This window comes from Poecilia formosa, unplaced genomic scaffold (genome assembly GCF_000485575.1).
Source record: "Poecilia formosa unplaced genomic scaffold, Poecilia_formosa-5.1.2 Scaffold186, whole genome shotgun sequence".
Taxonomy (NCBI): Eukaryota; Metazoa; Chordata; class Actinopteri; order Cyprinodontiformes; family Poeciliidae; genus Poecilia; species Poecilia formosa.
Genome location: NW_006800125.1, coordinates 953,738 through 970,860, shown reverse-complemented (window position 1 = coordinate 970,860; position 17,123 = coordinate 953,738). Strand labels below are relative to the sequence as shown.

The 17,123-nt window shown below is 38.8% G+C and overlaps 1 protein-coding gene and 2 long non-coding RNA genes across 3 annotated transcripts; all 3 read left to right on the top strand.

Moving 5' to 3' along the window:
- Positions 1–220: 220 nt before the first annotated feature.
- Positions 221–1,232, top strand: LOC103147650 (uncharacterized). The gene is made up of 2 exons (XR_477284.1): positions 221–492; positions 610–1,232. It is a non-coding gene; the product is annotated as an uncharacterized LOC103147650 (long non-coding RNA).
- A 927-nt stretch (positions 1,233–2,159) lies between these two features.
- Positions 2,160–4,489, top strand: LOC107837894 (uncharacterized). The gene is made up of 2 exons (XR_001663943.1): positions 2,160–2,346; positions 3,405–4,489. It is a non-coding gene; the product is annotated as an uncharacterized LOC107837894 (long non-coding RNA).
- Positions 4,490–6,149: 1,660 nt separating this feature from the next.
- pfkmb (phosphofructokinase, muscle b) lies at positions 6,150–17,027 on the top strand. The gene is made up of 22 exons (XM_007566095.2): positions 6,150–6,394; positions 9,134–9,207; positions 9,473–9,550; positions 9,791–9,980; positions 10,891–11,056; positions 11,145–11,189; positions 11,883–11,991; positions 12,069–12,164; positions 12,241–12,333; positions 12,424–12,549; positions 13,230–13,294; positions 13,381–13,444; positions 13,547–13,693; positions 13,831–13,901; positions 14,006–14,093; positions 14,755–14,907; positions 15,004–15,168; positions 15,283–15,344; positions 15,444–15,555; positions 15,648–15,747; positions 15,846–15,951; positions 16,545–17,027. The coding sequence occupies exons 1-22, from the start codon at positions 6,310–6,312 to the stop codon at positions 16,684–16,686; spliced, it is 2,337 nt and encodes a 778-aa protein (XP_007566157.1). The 5' UTR covers positions 6,150–6,309; the 3' UTR covers positions 16,687–17,027.
- Positions 17,028–17,123: the final 96 nt, after the last annotated feature.

Genomic DNA, 17,123 nt, shown 5'->3' with positions numbered 1-17,123 from the left:
TCTGTCAGCTGTGACTTGGACAAGTTTTCTGTTGCTTTTATGAAAGGACAGTCAATGGGGATTTAGCACCCCCATGTGTTTAGTAGACGCCCCTCTTTGCAACTGCTAACAGGTGTGAAACTGCTTGTACCTTTATTCCCACCCTAGAAACCCAGATGATTTCCTGCACTTTGATTGGTTGAGCAGAAGGCGAGGCTTCAGACAAGAACCACCGTTTTGTTAGATGGTTATTATTGTGAGGGATGAACGCAGGCGAAACGGTTACAAAGGTAGAAAATGCAAGGTGCCTCATTTTGTAAATAACCAGAGTTAAACATAAACACCAACTTACGGGCCAGAGGATGCGAAGACATGAGTTGAACAAACTTGTAAATGTCAGAGCAACATTTGTGGGCAAACCTTTGACATCCGCTTCGTAACTTTGCGTCTCTTTTAAAGCATCTGCTTCAATTACGCACACAACATGGTCTGATTACGAACTGAGTAATTCAGGTAATTGGTGAAAGGTCAGACTGCAGTCAGATCCAGTCTACGTCTCACTGCATTAGCTGAAGGTGGAAGTGTTTCGTGTTGAACTGTTGTTTTATTGATCCATATGGTTTATTACAGGCCACCCGAGTGTTAACAGTCTCCAGAAAGACAGGAGCGGGGATTACCTGGAAATGGTGCTATCGATCGGTGTGGTTTGCCTCAGGAGAGAGCTACATGCCACTCAGCAGCCCCAGAGACTCACAAATTTCTTTTTTTTTTTTTAAAGATGGTGCAGAAAGAGGTATCAGCACAAATGCCACCTGAGTCGTGTGGATCTGATGAATTCCCTTTTGTATTCAGTGATGCGTCCGTTTTTAGAAGCCATTTTGCTGCTTCAGCCTCGTCTGATTTGCGGTCGGGAGAGATTCACCAAGCTGATGAGTCGCTGCAAAATAAAACCCGTTGAGTGAAATTCTTCATATTTACTGAATGTGTGTGTGTTTGAATACACTCAGAGCCAAGCTGCCTGCGCTTCACAGTCGTAATCTCAATCTGTTCTGGTATGACAGTCACGCTAGTGTCACATTGCGACGTCACTCCCAGTCTGCAGACTGCAGAGTCGCCTCCGGGAATTGAACACAAACACTGACACCGTATTATAAGACCACTGTACTTAACTAAAGCCCCTCAAGACAGACTGTAAACAACTTCATTGTTATTTTTTTTTTCAATCTTGCAAATAAAAACATTAATAGAGGTATTATCTTCTGTTTCTTATAAATTGTTGTTGATAAAGTGTTGCATAGTTAAGTTTAAGTAAATGCAAAGGAGCTCCTGAAGCATTTAGAGCAACTTTGTCTCTGTTCATTAGTTAGAAAAAAGGCTTCATGGTCTCTTTTTGTGATGGTAATTTAATGTACGTAAATTGAATATAATTTCTATTTATGTTCCTTTTGAAAGTATATTTTTTAAATTCATATATTCTGAGAACACATTTTTTTACTCAGGCTGAGTGGTTGTATTGGATTCTGTAGACTAGTGATTGGGCAGAATGCAGAGAGAAAATTAAGCTAATTTGAGTAAAGAAATAAAACACCTTGAAGCAGAACCACCAAAAAAAGAAAATGACCAACATGTCTGATAATCTGACACTGAAACTAAACCTGATGTGGAGCATCTCCATAATAAAACAGGAAACAAAGAGGATCTATGGAACAGAAGTAAAACTAAATGCAAAGATGTGGCCAAATTAGATTTTAAATCATCCATCCCAAGCTTTTTATGCTGTTGTCTTTTATGGTGTGAGTGCATTACCTTGAACAGCTTCTTATTTATCCATGACATACTGTATGTCGGGTTCTTTAGTACATCTGTTTGACGAGTTTTCTCTAGTTAGTTTTTTTATTTTCCTTTTCTGCAAATCCTGGTAATGTTCCACTGAGTCAAAACCACAATTTGCCGATTATAATTTCAGCGTTTGTAGTTGTAATACCTTGTTCCTGTAGCTAAACAGTCATCAATACTCGACTTTGGTGCTAGATCAAGATACACATTATAATGTTTTCTGATTCTACTTGAATTCTGTTCATTAAGTTTTCACCCTTTTAACTTTTTTAACTCAAGCAATCTTGACAGTTAAAGATTGCAGACCTTTCTGTGGGCTGTTTTTGCGTACTGAGCATGCTTTACTGATGAGCGCCGTTACTCCACAGTATAGAAGCGATATGAGCTATTAATACAGATCTGATCCACAATAGTTTTCCTGCAAGAAAGGCACTGAGAGGATGTGGCAACTCGATGTTCCTGCAACCCTGCAGATACTCTGCTTCGTGTTGTTCTTGGGTCTCCTGCGATGGTTCAGAAACAAAGGTCATGGTAAGTAATTGGTGTAAATATACGCATTTTATGTGTTTTATGTTTGTTTCAGTCTATTTATGTTTGAATGTCAGTGAAGGATTTGTCAGCTCGTTCAAATTTATTCTTCAAAAAAAGAAAAGCTGGAGATGTTTTAAACTTTCTGTGACTGTTTATGTCATAATAAATAGTAAAGAATAGTACATGTTAGCATGTTCAGTTACAGGAATGACTGTGCAGTTTCATGGTAATGGTGGTGAGGAGGAGGAGTCAATGTGAGTTTTATAGATAGTTGCTGTATCTATTTACAGTCGGGGCGGGTAACGTGCTTGAAGCTGGCGAGACACAGACGTCCGCTGTAGTCTCACTGATTTTGAGCAGCCTGATTGTATTTGATACATTGCCTTGGATTACTGTTCAAACTCCTTTAACTTTTTCATATCTTTTCATAAACAGAAATCTAAAGGAATTTTACGTGACAAATTAACACAGAGAGGTTCATAACTTATAAAACAGTAGGGATACATTGTTTATATATATATATATATATATTTTTTATGACTAAAAATCTCAAAGCTACAAATCTTTTGGCCAATGTTCTTCAGAAAGTAATTTAAGTAGAGTCAGGCCGCACAGAAAGCAACCAGAGATTTTCACTTGCAAATCACAGACTTTGTGTGTAGGAGCCATCAATGTCAAATATCCATCGCCCTTGTTGTGAGCTAGCCCTAGCTAACAAAGGAAACTCAAGGGAAGACTTTTTTTCTGATGAGGCTAAACAAAACAAACACATTTCCATCTGGTTTTTGCTTTCACACAAAATCTAAAGTAGCCAACCTTCCACCATCTGTTTCTATCAAGATACGGCCAGTGGGAGTAGGCACGTCTGTAATGTACAGATATGGGATTTTATTCACTGAAGGGGAAATGTTTCTACTAAACAAAGTGGATAAAAGAGGAGAAATATGCTGGAGCAATTCGCTATTTGTAGAGAAGGTTTATCATGTGAGATGACTTTACAGCAAAGTGTGAAGATTCCTTTGCGGCCTGAGTTCATTTGTTTCATTCTACCTGTCCAGGTGGAGATGACTCTGCAGCTGAACGTGTAGGTGAAAGATACTCGGGCTGTGCTTCAGGAGGCAGTGCTGGTAAGAAAGAAAGACTTTGGGTTTTGTTATGAAACGTGTAGATGAGTGCATGCTAACAGCAGCTAAACTTTGGACAGTAGCCAACACAGACAATCATCACTGACGAAAAGTTAATCGACATGTTTTGCATTGTAAGAGGACTTGAAATCCCTTTAACTTTTTCACATTTTGCAGCCATATTTAAATATCTTGCAGAGCACAGTTCTGTAATTTGAAAATGGACGGACGGTGGCACAAATGCAAACCTACCGAGACTCAGCCATCTACCTGAACTGACAGGCTGAGCAAAGCAAGGGGAGCATTAATCTGAAAAGCAGCCCAGAGGTAATTGTGGAGGACCTGCGGAAGTCCACGGCTCCACAGGGAGGAATCTGTTGACAGCACAACTATGTGCGCTCCACAAATTTGATCTTTATGGCAGAGTGACAAGAAGAAAATCATTACTGAAAGAAATCATCAGCAGAACTTTTTGTAGTTTGCAAACAAACACACAGAAGAAAGTTCTTTTATCAGAGGAGACCAAGCTTCTTGTCTGTCATGCAAAATGTCAGCTGTGAAGGAAACTAAGACCCTGAAAACACCATCTCTGCAGTAAAATGCGGTGGTGTCACCATGCCACCTGCTTTCTTTCAGGCGGAGCAAAGAAGTTTATAAGAGTTGATGGGAAGATGGATGGAGGAAAGCGCAAGATTGTCCTGGAAGAAAATAAATTTATATGCAGCAAAAGACTTGAAACAAGGCAGAGGTTCACTTTCCATCAGGACAACAAACATTCAGCTAAATGACTTAGATAAATGAAGTTTCATGTGTTAGACAGACCCAGTCAGAATAAGTAGATGGTGTCCATCAAATATGACTTGGCTTGATGTATTTTGGTTAAAAGAAAAACTAAGCCTTGAAATGTGCAAAGACTGCAGAGACATAAATCTCTTAAAATATGTTGTAGCAGTAATTACACCAAGAGGTAGTTCTACAATGTGTAGTGTATAAATGCCAAGTATATTTCATGCTTTATTAAAAAAAAAATAGTAATTATTATTATCTTTTATGTAATGTGACAAATGAAAAAAGGCTTAATGGGTATAAATCCTTTTGCAAAGCACAAATTGTGGTTTAAAATGATCTTTAGGATTGTTGATGTAGACAATATGGAATTAAATCTTAAAAACGTAAACTGGGCAACCATCAAGGCATCTGCAACTGTAGATTTTAAGACAAGTTTATAAAATCAAGAAAATTGGCCTTTTTGGTCTGGAGCTCATTGCAGCGTCTTGCTCTATCAGTACCACTTACACATCATCTTTTATCTGGGATCTCTGAATTTTAATTGTCCATTTGCAATCAAGCTCTTTAACAAACGTGTGTTTAAAAATGTATCTTCTGATTAGTGAAATTTCTGGAAAAAGGTATGAAATTTCATCCATATTCAAGCCTCGTCTGGAAGAAAAAGATTTATGAAGTCTGAAGACTAAAATCTGTTTTATTTTTTTTAGGAAAACAAGAAATCAGCCAACTTCCTTTATACCTACACATTAAACAGCTGTGCATTTCTCTTGGTGTCTAATTCTTTATGAAATATGGGGATAAATAATCTTAAAAATTCTGGAAATACTCATAGATTACTATTTTAGCTTTCAGTAGAAAAAGTTCCTGTCCTGTCGGCATTAAAGGGAATAAAAGGAAAACTAATTTGGGGTAAAATGGCCATAAGTTAATTTGCAAAGCATATATAAAATAAATTATAATGGCAAAAAAAAATAATTTAACATGGCCATTAAAAAAATTGCCAGTTTTCTTAGCAAACTATGAAAACTAGTTTTCGTGCCAGTTTTGCATGATCACTTGCAAAACTGGCAAGTAATCATGCAAATTACTTTCCAATTGATGTGATTACTTCACATCAATTACTTCACATTGATGTGAAGTAATGTGAATTTACTTCACATCACATTGTGAAGTAAATGAAATTAAATAATGAAAAATAATACAATAAACATATAAATAAAAAGAAGTACAGGAAGGAAATATAACATTACGTATGAAAATGAAATATAAATTTATTAAAAATTTGGGCCATTTGACTGGTACTGCTGATCAAAACAAAAATAACTCTTAGCAATGTCCTGCTGATAGATAATACTCACTGAAGTCTCACAGCCATATGTCCTTACAGCACACCACGTAAAGAATATAGAAAACCTGTTTTCAAAGTAGTGGGTACAAAATGTCCACAAACAGGCGTGACCTAACACACTCTGAGTACGAAGAGTCGCATTTTTCATACTCGAAAACATTGAGTGTAAATTCAAAGTACTACAAGGCTTAAAGCCAAAATGACCAATTAAAGAAAATACAAGCGGATACTCTACCATTGAAAAAATGCAGCTGGTTTTACGTTTTAATTTCTGAAAGCCAAATATATATATTTTTAATAACAAGCATCTCAAAAATGATAAAATAAAAACTAAAAGATAAAAAAGTTTTAGTTTAATATTAAAGGGCGAGGGTGTTAGATATTTCTAACTAGTTGTGTGTAAGTTAAAGGAGCAGTTTTCTATTTTTCTACTTGTGTACTGTACTGCATGTGTGTGTGTGTTTGTGTCTAAATCCGTCACAACTATGTGTGCCTATGGCTGCCAATAGAAGAGTTAAGCTGGGCACTTTTGCAACTGCGCTCACTTTTCATACCAGGCAGACTGGGTTACTGCAGAGGCACCTTGAGCTCCTCAGAGTCCAGCAGGGCAGCAGAGATTTTCACACTCAGGGCCTCTTTCTGTCAGCCAGCTTCAGTCCCAGGACCAGAACCAGGAGCAGGAGCAGGACCAGAACCAGAACCATGGCGCAACCCGTTAAAACCGACCCCACTAAGATGGGTGAGGGTCGGGCGATTGCTGTGCTCACTTCTGGAGGCGATGCTCAGGGTAAGTGCAGGCTTTCCAGAATATGCAATTGTGCAAAGCAGGGACTTGGAGGATCTGCTTAAGTTAATATTATTTTTTTTATATACATATATATATTTTTCAAGCCTTTAATGTCAATGACATTGCTACTTGTGATCAGGCTAGCTGTTCACTGCTCACACGGTACTACTTTTAATCTGCCATTCACTTCCTGGGCTACTTTTGATGCTTCATTAGTAAACAGAAATGATTTCAAACACACAACCATGTTCAAACATTTATTCCTCCCCATCAGATCCTGTATTTTTTCAATATGGATTATACTCTGTAATTTCTCCCAGCTGTCATAAAACTCGGTAAGGTAAAAGGGAGACATGATTTGCTAGAACGAAGGAGAATAGCAGACGATATTCTGACCTTTAACTTGATGAGGAATATGTCCAAAGTGACCTTTAAAAGGTTTGCCAGTGACCCCTCACAGCTGAAGTGTCAGCATGTGAGAGCCTGAGATTTCTCTCTTCGGTTTACCATGTGAACTTTCTCCAGCATTGGACACAATCACAAATGCAAAACCAAAACTACACATTGATTTCATCACAACTTTTGTCTTTTAATATGCATTTTTCTGAAAAATAATCATCATTTCTTTCAAGGAATGCAGCAATTACGACTGCTAATTTTAGAAGCATGACCTTTCGTTCCTATGTGAACATTGGTGAGGCAGGACAAGAAAGCATACTGTTCTTCCTTCCTATACCTCTTTCCTTTTACACTGTAAGAGGAGATGATTTTGGCACCCTTTCAGTTAATCTATCCGTAGCTTGTCCTTTAAGTAACCCCTCGCTCAGACGACCGCATTGAGGTTCACACTGTCTTATTGTGGTATTAACTGCCTTGTCGCACTTGTGGCTTTCATCTGATGTTTCGGAGTCACAAGTTTTTCATAGGAGCCAAATATAGCATTTCTGAAATTATTCAGCACTCGTGCGACACAATACTCAGACTCAGACAACTGACAACTTAGCATGCAAGCTGAAAGAAAACTGTAAACATTATGATTTAAAGGTGAAATTAAAGTTTGCACTTAATGACAGGGTTTTTATCAAATGCTACATGGGGCTGATACACATTCATGGACAGACTATTTGAAAATGATAGTAAGAGGAATCCGAATTAACAGCGCAATCGTGTTCAAACCTCTTAAACTTTCAAAGGAGAATGTGTTTTGCCTGGGCTTCACCAACACACGGATGTGGACCAGTTTAAAGGTTGGATTATAAAAAGGTTTTGAACATTTCTCTGTTCTGCTCAAACCATTGTTTTAAAATGAAAATAGCATGGGTAGGAAAGAAAATCACGAGAAGCAGCCAAAAGGCCCACAGTGAGGCTGCGTTCACACTGCAACCTGAAGTGACCTAATTCCGATTTTTTTGTCAAATCGATTTTTTTTTTCTTTTTTGCGTGGCCGTTCACACTTCCCAATATATGCGCCTTGTATGTGATCTCCAGTGTGAAGCTCAAATGAGCTGAAAGTGTCCCGCATGCACAGTAGAGGGCGCAAAACGTCAAACATATAGAGTGTTTTGCCAACCGCCATAAAGAAGAAGAAGTGCTCAGTGTTTGAGGAAGTAAACATGGATGCTAACGGTGGAGCATAGCTTACGATTTTAAAGTTGTTGTCCGAGCGGAGCAGCACATTAACAACTTAATCCTCATTACGTTATGGTTGTTGTTTTTCTTCCCGCTTGCGCGTATCAGGACGCAGAATAGTGACGTTTGTCGAGTATCAGTGACGTTCAGGTGGACGAATGCGACCTGGCCGTTAGGTCACATTTGAATCAGATACTTATCGGATATCCAAGTGGCCTAGGTCGGATTCGTAAAAAAATCGACCTGTGTTGTTCAAGCTATCATGAAAAAGTCAGATACAGGTCGCATTAAGGTTAAAATAAAATAAAATAAAAAGAAAGAAATTCGGAATTGGGTCACTTCTGGCTGGAGTGTGAACACAGCCTAACTCTGGAGGAGCTGCTGATCTGGAAATCTGCAGCTCAGGTGTGAGAATCTGTTCACAGGACATCTAGTTATGCACTCCACAGATCTTTTTTTAATGAAAGAGTGGAAAAAGAGAAATCAATTACTGAAAGAAAGAATCCCCATTTGCAGTTTCCTATGAGCCATGTGAGAAACTGATAGATATTAAAAAAGGTCCTCTGGTCTAATGAGATCAATATTTATCTTTTTAGTTTATGTCCAAAATATAACACATGGGGAAGAACTAACATAGCACATCACCCTGAATGCTTCCTCTCCTTGGTCAAGAATGATTCTGGGAATACTTTTTTAAAGCAGGGAAGCTAGTAAGAGTTTAAGAAAGAAAACACGTTAGAAGTTGCATAAAATTACAGACTGGGGCAGAGGTTCGTCTTCTATAAGAACAACCAGCCAGCTAGAGTTACAATGTTTAGGTGTTAAAATGGCCCAGTCATAGTTCAGACCCAAATCCGACCGAGAATTAAGAAACAGAGTTGAAAATTGATGTTCACAGGTGCTCTCCATCTAATCGGACTGAACTTGAGCTGTGTTGCAAAAAAGAATGGGCAGACTGGTAGAGAGACCCCATATGACCTGAATCCTTTTACAAAACACTGTGAATATTGAATTCACCCAGCATAATTCGGAATGTCCCATAATTTACAAAAAAAATAAAGTCCAGTCACGAGGACGATGCAAATCAAGACCCGTACTCTGTTCATGCAGGAATGAATGCGGCTGTGAGAGCCACCGTTCGAGTGGGGCTGTACACTGGAGCCAAGGTGTACTTTGTCCATGAGGTTGGTACCACTTCTATCCATTACTACAGTAAATTATGTAACCTGAACAAATTAAAATAGATAAATAATTAGTTATTAAGTTTTTTTTAATGAATTATTATTCAACAGCATCACTTCACTGGTTCAGTCTTTCATACAGGAATGTTAGTAGGACTAAAGCAGCGGCAAAAATTAAAGAATGTGACTAACATGAAGTTGCTTCGCTGCAAGGATTATTTTTAAAGGGCTAATTTTCTGTTATATGGTGACACTGTGTTGTTACCAGGGTTACCAGGGTCTGGTTGACGGGGGAGACAATATCCGCCCAGCTACCTGGGAAAGTGTGTCAATGATGCTGCAGCTGGTGAGTACGAACACACACAGGCAATGATAACATGTGCACTATAAATAGCCTCTCACATGTACTAACAGTCCAGCTTTTACTCTCTATGGTGCAGCGTTGAAGGTCAAATAGTCAGTTAAATGCCAAGGTTCATTAGAAAGCAACACTTAAGCGACACGTGTGTGAAGGTTTCAAATTCCACCACCCGAGCCGTGTCCTTCACGAATGAGGCTGAAACCGTTTCTCCTCGTCGGACATCAGGGTGGGACTGTGATTGGTAGCGCCCGCTGTCAGGACTTCCGCACCAAGGAGGGGCGCACCAAGGCGGCCTGTAACTTGGTCAAGCTGGGCATCACCAACTTGTGCGTTATTGGAGGTGACGGCAGTCTCACAGGTGCCAACCAGTTCAGGACGGAGTGGAAAGACCTGCTGGCCGACCTGGTTAAAGCAGGTGAGATCCACCTTCAAAGAGCTGCACACTGTAAAACATTTGAAGATGGTTTAAGTTGAAAATGAAAGCCCACCTGCTGCCTTGAAAATGCAATTTAAGTCGACAAAGAAATTCTTTTGGTTTTTGACTCAGAACTTAAAGTTCGAAAAGTTGATTTAACAAGAAACAAGTGTTTAAAAATTGTTTTTTAAGTTCATTAATCTTGATTTGTGAGTTTTAACTTAATGCTGCAATTTAAACCAAATCATTATTTCACAATATGCAAGAAAATACTGTCCTTGTCTAGTTAAAGAGCTCACATTTTTCTGTTATTTTCGCTCTCTATATCAAGTTAAAATAACTACTTATATAATTTTAGAATAATTAAAATTCTTGTTTCAAACCGAATGAACAAAATTTCTAATCTGATAATGAATTTTATTAATCATCAAAGTGAAATCTGCTCAGAAACATTTAGTATGAACAGAACATTATCTTCAAGCTCTGGAAACCTGAATTAAAATAAACAACAGCCTTAATAACGCACAAGAGTCAGATCGATGTAACACACATTCGTCTAAGCCGCTAAGCATTCTGGGAAATAGTTCTCGCTCTTCTCTTTTTCTTCTTTCAGTTTTTTTAATTGCTAAACTAAAAACTAAACTTTGTTCAACTCTTGTAGGTTTGGCAAAATTAACAAAAAGTTAACACAACTTACTAAGTTTGTCTTTCACAAACTCGCACATTTAGGTTCAAAATCTGAAACTTGCTAAATTTATTTGACTAAAAGAGAAGACAGTAGATGTGGCTCAGATGTTTTACAGTGCACAATATGAATGCAAGAGCAAGATTTCTAATAAATGATCAGTATAAATATGCCATGTCAGCATTTTTTTTAAAGAATGCTGATTTTTCCTGAATCCGGCTTCAGGAAAAATCACAGCAAATGAAGCAAAGAACTCCTCCCACCTCAACATCGTCGGCATGGTGGGCTCCATCGACAATGACTTCTGTGGAACCGATATGACCATTGGCACTGACAGCGCCCTGCATCGCATTATTGAAATAGTGGATGCCATCACAACCACGGCACAGAGGTAAGCATGTAGGTTTTAAAATGTTCAAAGACCGAAGCAGCAGGTGAAGCATTTGCAGGCTCTTGACGATAAGTGCTTCTGTGTGCAGTCACCAGAGGACCTTCATCCTGGAGGTAATGGGTAGGCACTGTGGGTGAGTACAGATTTTATGTGTGTTTTGGAAGAATTAGAATAAAGTTTCACCTAACAACCACATAACTAACTTTTATGTAAGAGATTCACAATTGCGAGAATCTGTTGACAGGATAGGTAGTATTAGTGCAATCCACAAATCTGAGCTTTATAAATGTGCGAAAACAAGGAAACCCTTGCTGAGAGAAAGCCACGAGAAATCCCATTTGCATTTTTCCAGAATCAGTGAGAGCAACAGCAAACCTGGTGCTCAGATGAGAGCAAAATCGGATATTTTTAACCTGCATGAAAACATATGGCGTGAAAAAACAAAAAAAAAAAAACCACTTCTAATTACCTTGATCGTACTGGGAACAACAAAGCTGATCAGAGCTGATGGGACGACGGATGTCAAACCTGGAAGAAAACCTGCAAGACTGGAATGGATTCGATCAAAGCACAGTTATGTACTAAAATCATCTAATTAAAGCATTTTTAAACTAATAATTAGTAAACTCTCTGTTGACATATGGGCCCATAAATTCTTCAGATTAGGAACTGGCCTTGCCTATGAAGCAGACGTGTAGATCAGGAAACACCTAGAGAGAAATAACTATTCTCCAAAGTTTCCCACATGTACAGCCAGAGTAAAGCTTTAAACAGCTGTTTCTGTGTATTGTAATTCCATGCTGCAATAATATTGTATTGTGTACAGCTACCTTGCCTTGGTGACTGCTCTGGCCTGTGGTGCCGACTGGGTCTTCATCCCAGAGGTACCTCCAGATGAAGGATGGGAGGAACATCTGTGTAGAAGACTTACAGATGTAAATTTACTGCTCTTTAGTGTCACGTTTATGTTTAATTTGGCTTCTGCCCTAAATCTTTACCTGCCCTATTGTAGCAAAGAGGCCGTGGTTCCCGTTTGAATATCATCATTGTTGCAGAGGGAGCAATAGACCGCAAAGGAAAATCAATCACCTGTGACTTGGTCAAACAGGTCAGCGCACCAGAACACCAGGAAATGAGCACAAACTATGCCAGGAGGTTTTCTCATAAACAATGTCTTTTTCAAGCTGGTGTCAAAGCAGCTGGGCTTCGACACCCGAACCACCATCCTGGGCCATGTGCAGAGAGGAGGAACCCCCTCTGCTTTTGACAGGATCCTGGTGATGCCTCACTAAACCAGTTTATCTTAGTCATTTTTTATAAGATTTATTGATTATGTTAGAGCATCTCTTGTTTTTGTTATATCCCAGGCAAGCAGGATGGGTGTGGAGGCTGTCATGGCTCTGCTGGAAGCCACACCAGATACTCCTGCCTGTGTGGTCAGCCTGTCTGGAAACATGGCCATCAGGCTGCCTCTAATGGAATGTGTGCAAGTGGTAAGTCAGCATGACGATACATTCACGAACATTAAGTCTGCCAGGTGTTCATTAGGTGAAAAACTGTGATTCTGAAAAGACAGTAAATTGAGTTGCTCTTCCTTTTGTCACTCTATGTATTTTATTGGAATTTAAAACAGTGGTGGCACCATTATTCTCAGTGGATGTTTTTTTTTTTTAGAAGAAGAAACAGAAAAGCTGGTCAAATATATTGGGTAGGTGGAAAAGAAAATGTTAAAACTTGCAAAACCCTTGAGATTGGGATGGAGGTTCATCTTCCAGTAGATCAGCGATCTAAATAAAGTCAGAGCTACAGTGGAATGGTTTAAATTCAAATATATGCATGTGATGAAATGGTCCAGTCAAAGTCCAGGTCCAAGTTTATTTGACAATATCTGATAAATGTCTAAAATTTAATTTATCTCCTTATCCCTATGAAACTATTGTAATTCCAACAATAGGTGATTCTTCAGGGGACAAACGCACACCACAGTTTTCAGATTCTACAATTATCCTTTCATTTCATGTTTAGGCACTACTTTACATAAAATTCCAACAAAATACATTAAAGTTTCCCATTGTAAAATAGCAAAATATAAAAAAGCTCAAATGTTTTTGCAAAGGTTTCGATTGACTTAAAATTTTTTGATTAAAACTCATGTATTTGCTTTCCATACCAGACTAAAGACGTCACCACAGCCATGGCTGAAGGACGGTATGACGATGCAGTGATGCTCAGGGGAAAGTAAGGCCTGCACCTATATTCATTTTAATTTCTCCCCACTGTGTTTGTTTTCAAATGAATGTTCACTTTTGCTTTTCTAATGACAGGAGCTTTGAGAACAACTGGAACACGTATAAAATGCTCGCCCATGTAAACCCTCCAGAAACAAAGGTTAGAAACTACTCCCTTAGATTTAGTGGAAAATTCCCAAAATTCTTCTGATGAGGGTTATTTTTTTTATATATATATATACATATACACATATAATTTCAGAGCAATATCAACATTGCCATACTGAACGTCGGCGCTCCATGTGCAGGAATGAATGCTGCAGTACGTGCAGCTGTCAGGATTGGGCTGCTTCAGGGCCACCAGATGCTGGCGGTGCATGAAGGCTTCGATGGCTTGGCACATGGGCTGGTAATGCATTAGATCAGGCTGTAAATGCCACATGTTGAGCACCGTCCCTATGAATAAACATAGACTATTAGGGCATTATCTTGTTTTATCATCACAATGTAAAACCTGAACTTATAATGGTCTGACTGCGTGTACAGATTGAGCCAATCGGTTGGTCTGGAGTGGCAGGATGGACTGGAAAGGGTGGTTCCATGCTTGGCACCAAGAGGTGAGCCAGTTCAATAAGATCTGGGCTTCGATAGATTCTTTAATACTTCATTGAATGCTGGTTGCCCAGATCATGATGTGATGTTCATTATTTTTGTTATGAAGGACTCTGCCGAAGCAGCTTCTGGAGGAGATCAGTCTGAACATCACAAAGTTCAACATCCACGGTATTGTCATTATTGGAGGCTTTGAGGTGAGACACTGTTGACTCTGCTTGAGTTTTAAAATGCTACAAAGTCCATTTGACTTCAGCAACAAAATCAGTCAGAAGTTTAAAAGTTTAATGCATTAAGCATGGACAAGTTGGTCAAAATTCTGCATACAGTTCTATATAAATTTGTGTCTCTCCAAGTAACCACTGGTTTAATGTCCATCAGGGAACTGCATGGCTCTTATAGTCATAAAGTTATGGCTTAATTTTGGCTAATATTTACCAGCTCATTCAAATAACTTTGTTTCTTGACATAGCCCAGCTTTTTTAAGGATAGTGTAGTGAGCTCCACCATTTGTGATGAGAAAAGTTGTCAAATATCCAGCTGAAATAGGTGGTAGCAAAATGCGTGTTGTTGCTCTACAAGTTGCTGTGTGATATTAAACCAAACATCAGTGAGGATGTATATGTCATGTTTGAACCTATTTGTATTAGTTTACCATATTTGGGCTGCAAAAACTTCACGTTTTGAACTCACTGGAGATGTACAGCCACTCTGTAATGAGAAAGGAATGTTTTAAGTGCGTCAGTAAAAGCCCCCAATAAAAATTAAATTCTTGCCAATGAGGAGTGTTTGCAAACTTGGATCCTGCACTGCAAATGCTTGAAGAAAAAAAAAGAGTTGTGGCTTTCCTCCTCACAGGCATTCCTGGGAGGTCTAGAGATGGTGGAAGCTAGAGAGAAGTACGAGGAACTGTGTATTCCCCTCGTCGTTGTTCCTGCTACCGTCTCCAATAACATCCCAGGATCTGACTTCAGCATAGGCGCAGACACAGCCCTCAACACCATAACCATGGTAAACGTCTTACTGTGTAGAAACATGAAGTAATCCACAAACAATCAGGTCTTTCTCACTCATTGTTGTTTCCTGCCGCTTGTTCACGTTCTGCAGACATGTGACCGGATCAAGCAGTCTGCCGCCGGCACCAAGAGGAGAGTGTTCATTGTTGAGACCATGGGGGGATACTGTGGCTACCTGGCAACCATGGCTGGGTTGGCATCTGGAGCAGATGCGGCCTACATTTACGAGGAACCGTTCAACATTCATGACCTCGAGGTCTGTCTGCATGTCTTCTCATGATGAAAAAATTAAAAAGAAGTGAAATCATAGCATTCATCAGTGAGAGATGGGCAGATATTTCTGTCAGTCTGATCGATGATTTGTTTGCAGCTGAACGTTGATCATCTGGTGGAAAAGATGAAGACAACAGTGAAGAGAGGGCTAATTCTGAGGTTTGTGGGAAATGAAACCACTAGTTTTTTCATACCGCTCACATTCACTGCTCTTAGTTGGTGTTTATGTCTTGTCTGAAACTTCTGTTTTTGCTTCAGAAATGAGAAGTGCAACGCAAACTACACGACTGATTTCATCTTCAACCTGTATTCAGAGGAGGGGAAGGGTGTGTTTGACTGCAGAAAAAATGTTCTTGGTCATATGCAGCAGGTTTGTTACTCTGTGATTCTCTGTTTGTTGATCCACTTTTCATAGTTTGGCGCAGCCACCGTGAAAGACACGATTTTTCTTTTTCTTCTTAGGGTGGAACACCCAGTCCTTTTGATAGGAACTTTGGCACAAAGATGGGAATCAAGTCTGTTCTTTGGTTGACCGACAAGCTGAAGGAATGCTACAGACATGGTGAGTGTTTGAAAACATAAAACATCTGGCGTTCTTGTTTATAATTTTAATAAAGTATGCTCTTTTTGACTCTGTGATGTTATAAATTAAACCTGCAGGTCGCATCTTTGCCAACTCTAAGGACTCAGCCTGTGTGCTGGGAATGAGGAAAAGAGCGTTGGTGTTCCAGCCTTTGGCAGACCTAAGATCTGAGACTGACATTGAGTAAGACCCTCGAAATTTGACTTACAGTACCCTGTATTAAAAACCCCTTGGACGTATTACATTTTTTGATTTTGGAAGCATAAATTACAATATATTTTACTCCAACGTTTCCTAATAGACAATCACAAAGTAGGACGTCATTGTAAAGTGGAAGAAATGTATGCCTTCTCAAATGTTTTTACAAAGTAAAACTTGAAAATTGTGACATGAACATTTGTTCAACAACTCTACTTCAGTTACCTTGTTAAACAACCTTTTGGTTCAGTTACAATGGCAACCATTTTGAATTATGAAAACTGAACTTTCTTTACTTTGTTCTTTGCAAATTTGCTTAATTTTAGTCAAATTCAATGGAAGTTTCAAAATCTTTGTACAGATTCTCAGTTGTTTTGATTTTAACAGGGCCATGTAACCTTTCCCTAACATATCTCAGCTATGCGTGTTGGTCCTTCATTTACATCCCCCCAAAATAAATCAAAGACTGTGGTTGTAACAGGACAAAAATGTAAATAGGTTTTGAAGGACATTTATTTGGCCTTTTTAACATTTTTTTTTCAATAGACCTTTTCACTGATATGCATTGTCCTTTGCAGACACCGTATCCCAAAGATCCAGTGGTGGCTGAAGCTGAGGCCCCTCCTGAAGATCCTGGCCAAGTACAAGATCAACTTGGACACCTCAGAGAGGACTGCAATGGAACATGTCATCAAGAAGAGAGGCTTAGTTCCTCAGTAGCTTTTCTATGTCACTACTCAAGAGACATCAGTTCATTGTCTTCTTTTTAAAGCACTTTGTAAACTCTGACTTGAGGATTGTGCAATAATAAAGACATTAATATAAAAATGTTGTTTAACAACTAGTACTTACAAATCATACTTTCAATGTTTAGATAAATTGAGTGAAATGCATTTGCTAAATTGTACAAACAGCAGAATTTTAGGAAATTTAAATTCTGATTGATTTTTTTGTTCCATCCAACATTGTGTGTAACTATATTACATAGTGCCACAGTTTTGACTTCTATGTTGGTTAGCAATTATAAATGCCTCAATTACAGTGAATCTCTAAAGACCAAATGAAGTGTGTTCAAGATTTTTGCAGAGCATTTGATGTTGGAGCATGAATTAAATCATGAGGGTAAAAGAAGAAAATGAATACATCCAATATTTACT

Excerpts from the sequence above, each read along its gene's own strand:
- pfkmb (XM_007566095.2), top strand. The coding sequence starts at position 6,310 with ATGGCGCAACCCGTTAAAACCGACCCCACTAAGATGGGTGAGGGTCGG. Across the intron at positions 11,057-11,144 it reads ATCACAACCACGGCACAGAG|TCACCAGAGGACCTTCATCC; the intron begins GTAAGCATGTAG and ends TTCTGTGTGCAG. Across the intron at positions 13,902-14,005 it reads TCCATGCTTGGCACCAAGAG|GACTCTGCCGAAGCAGCTTC; the intron begins GTGAGCCAGTTC and ends TTTGTTATGAAG.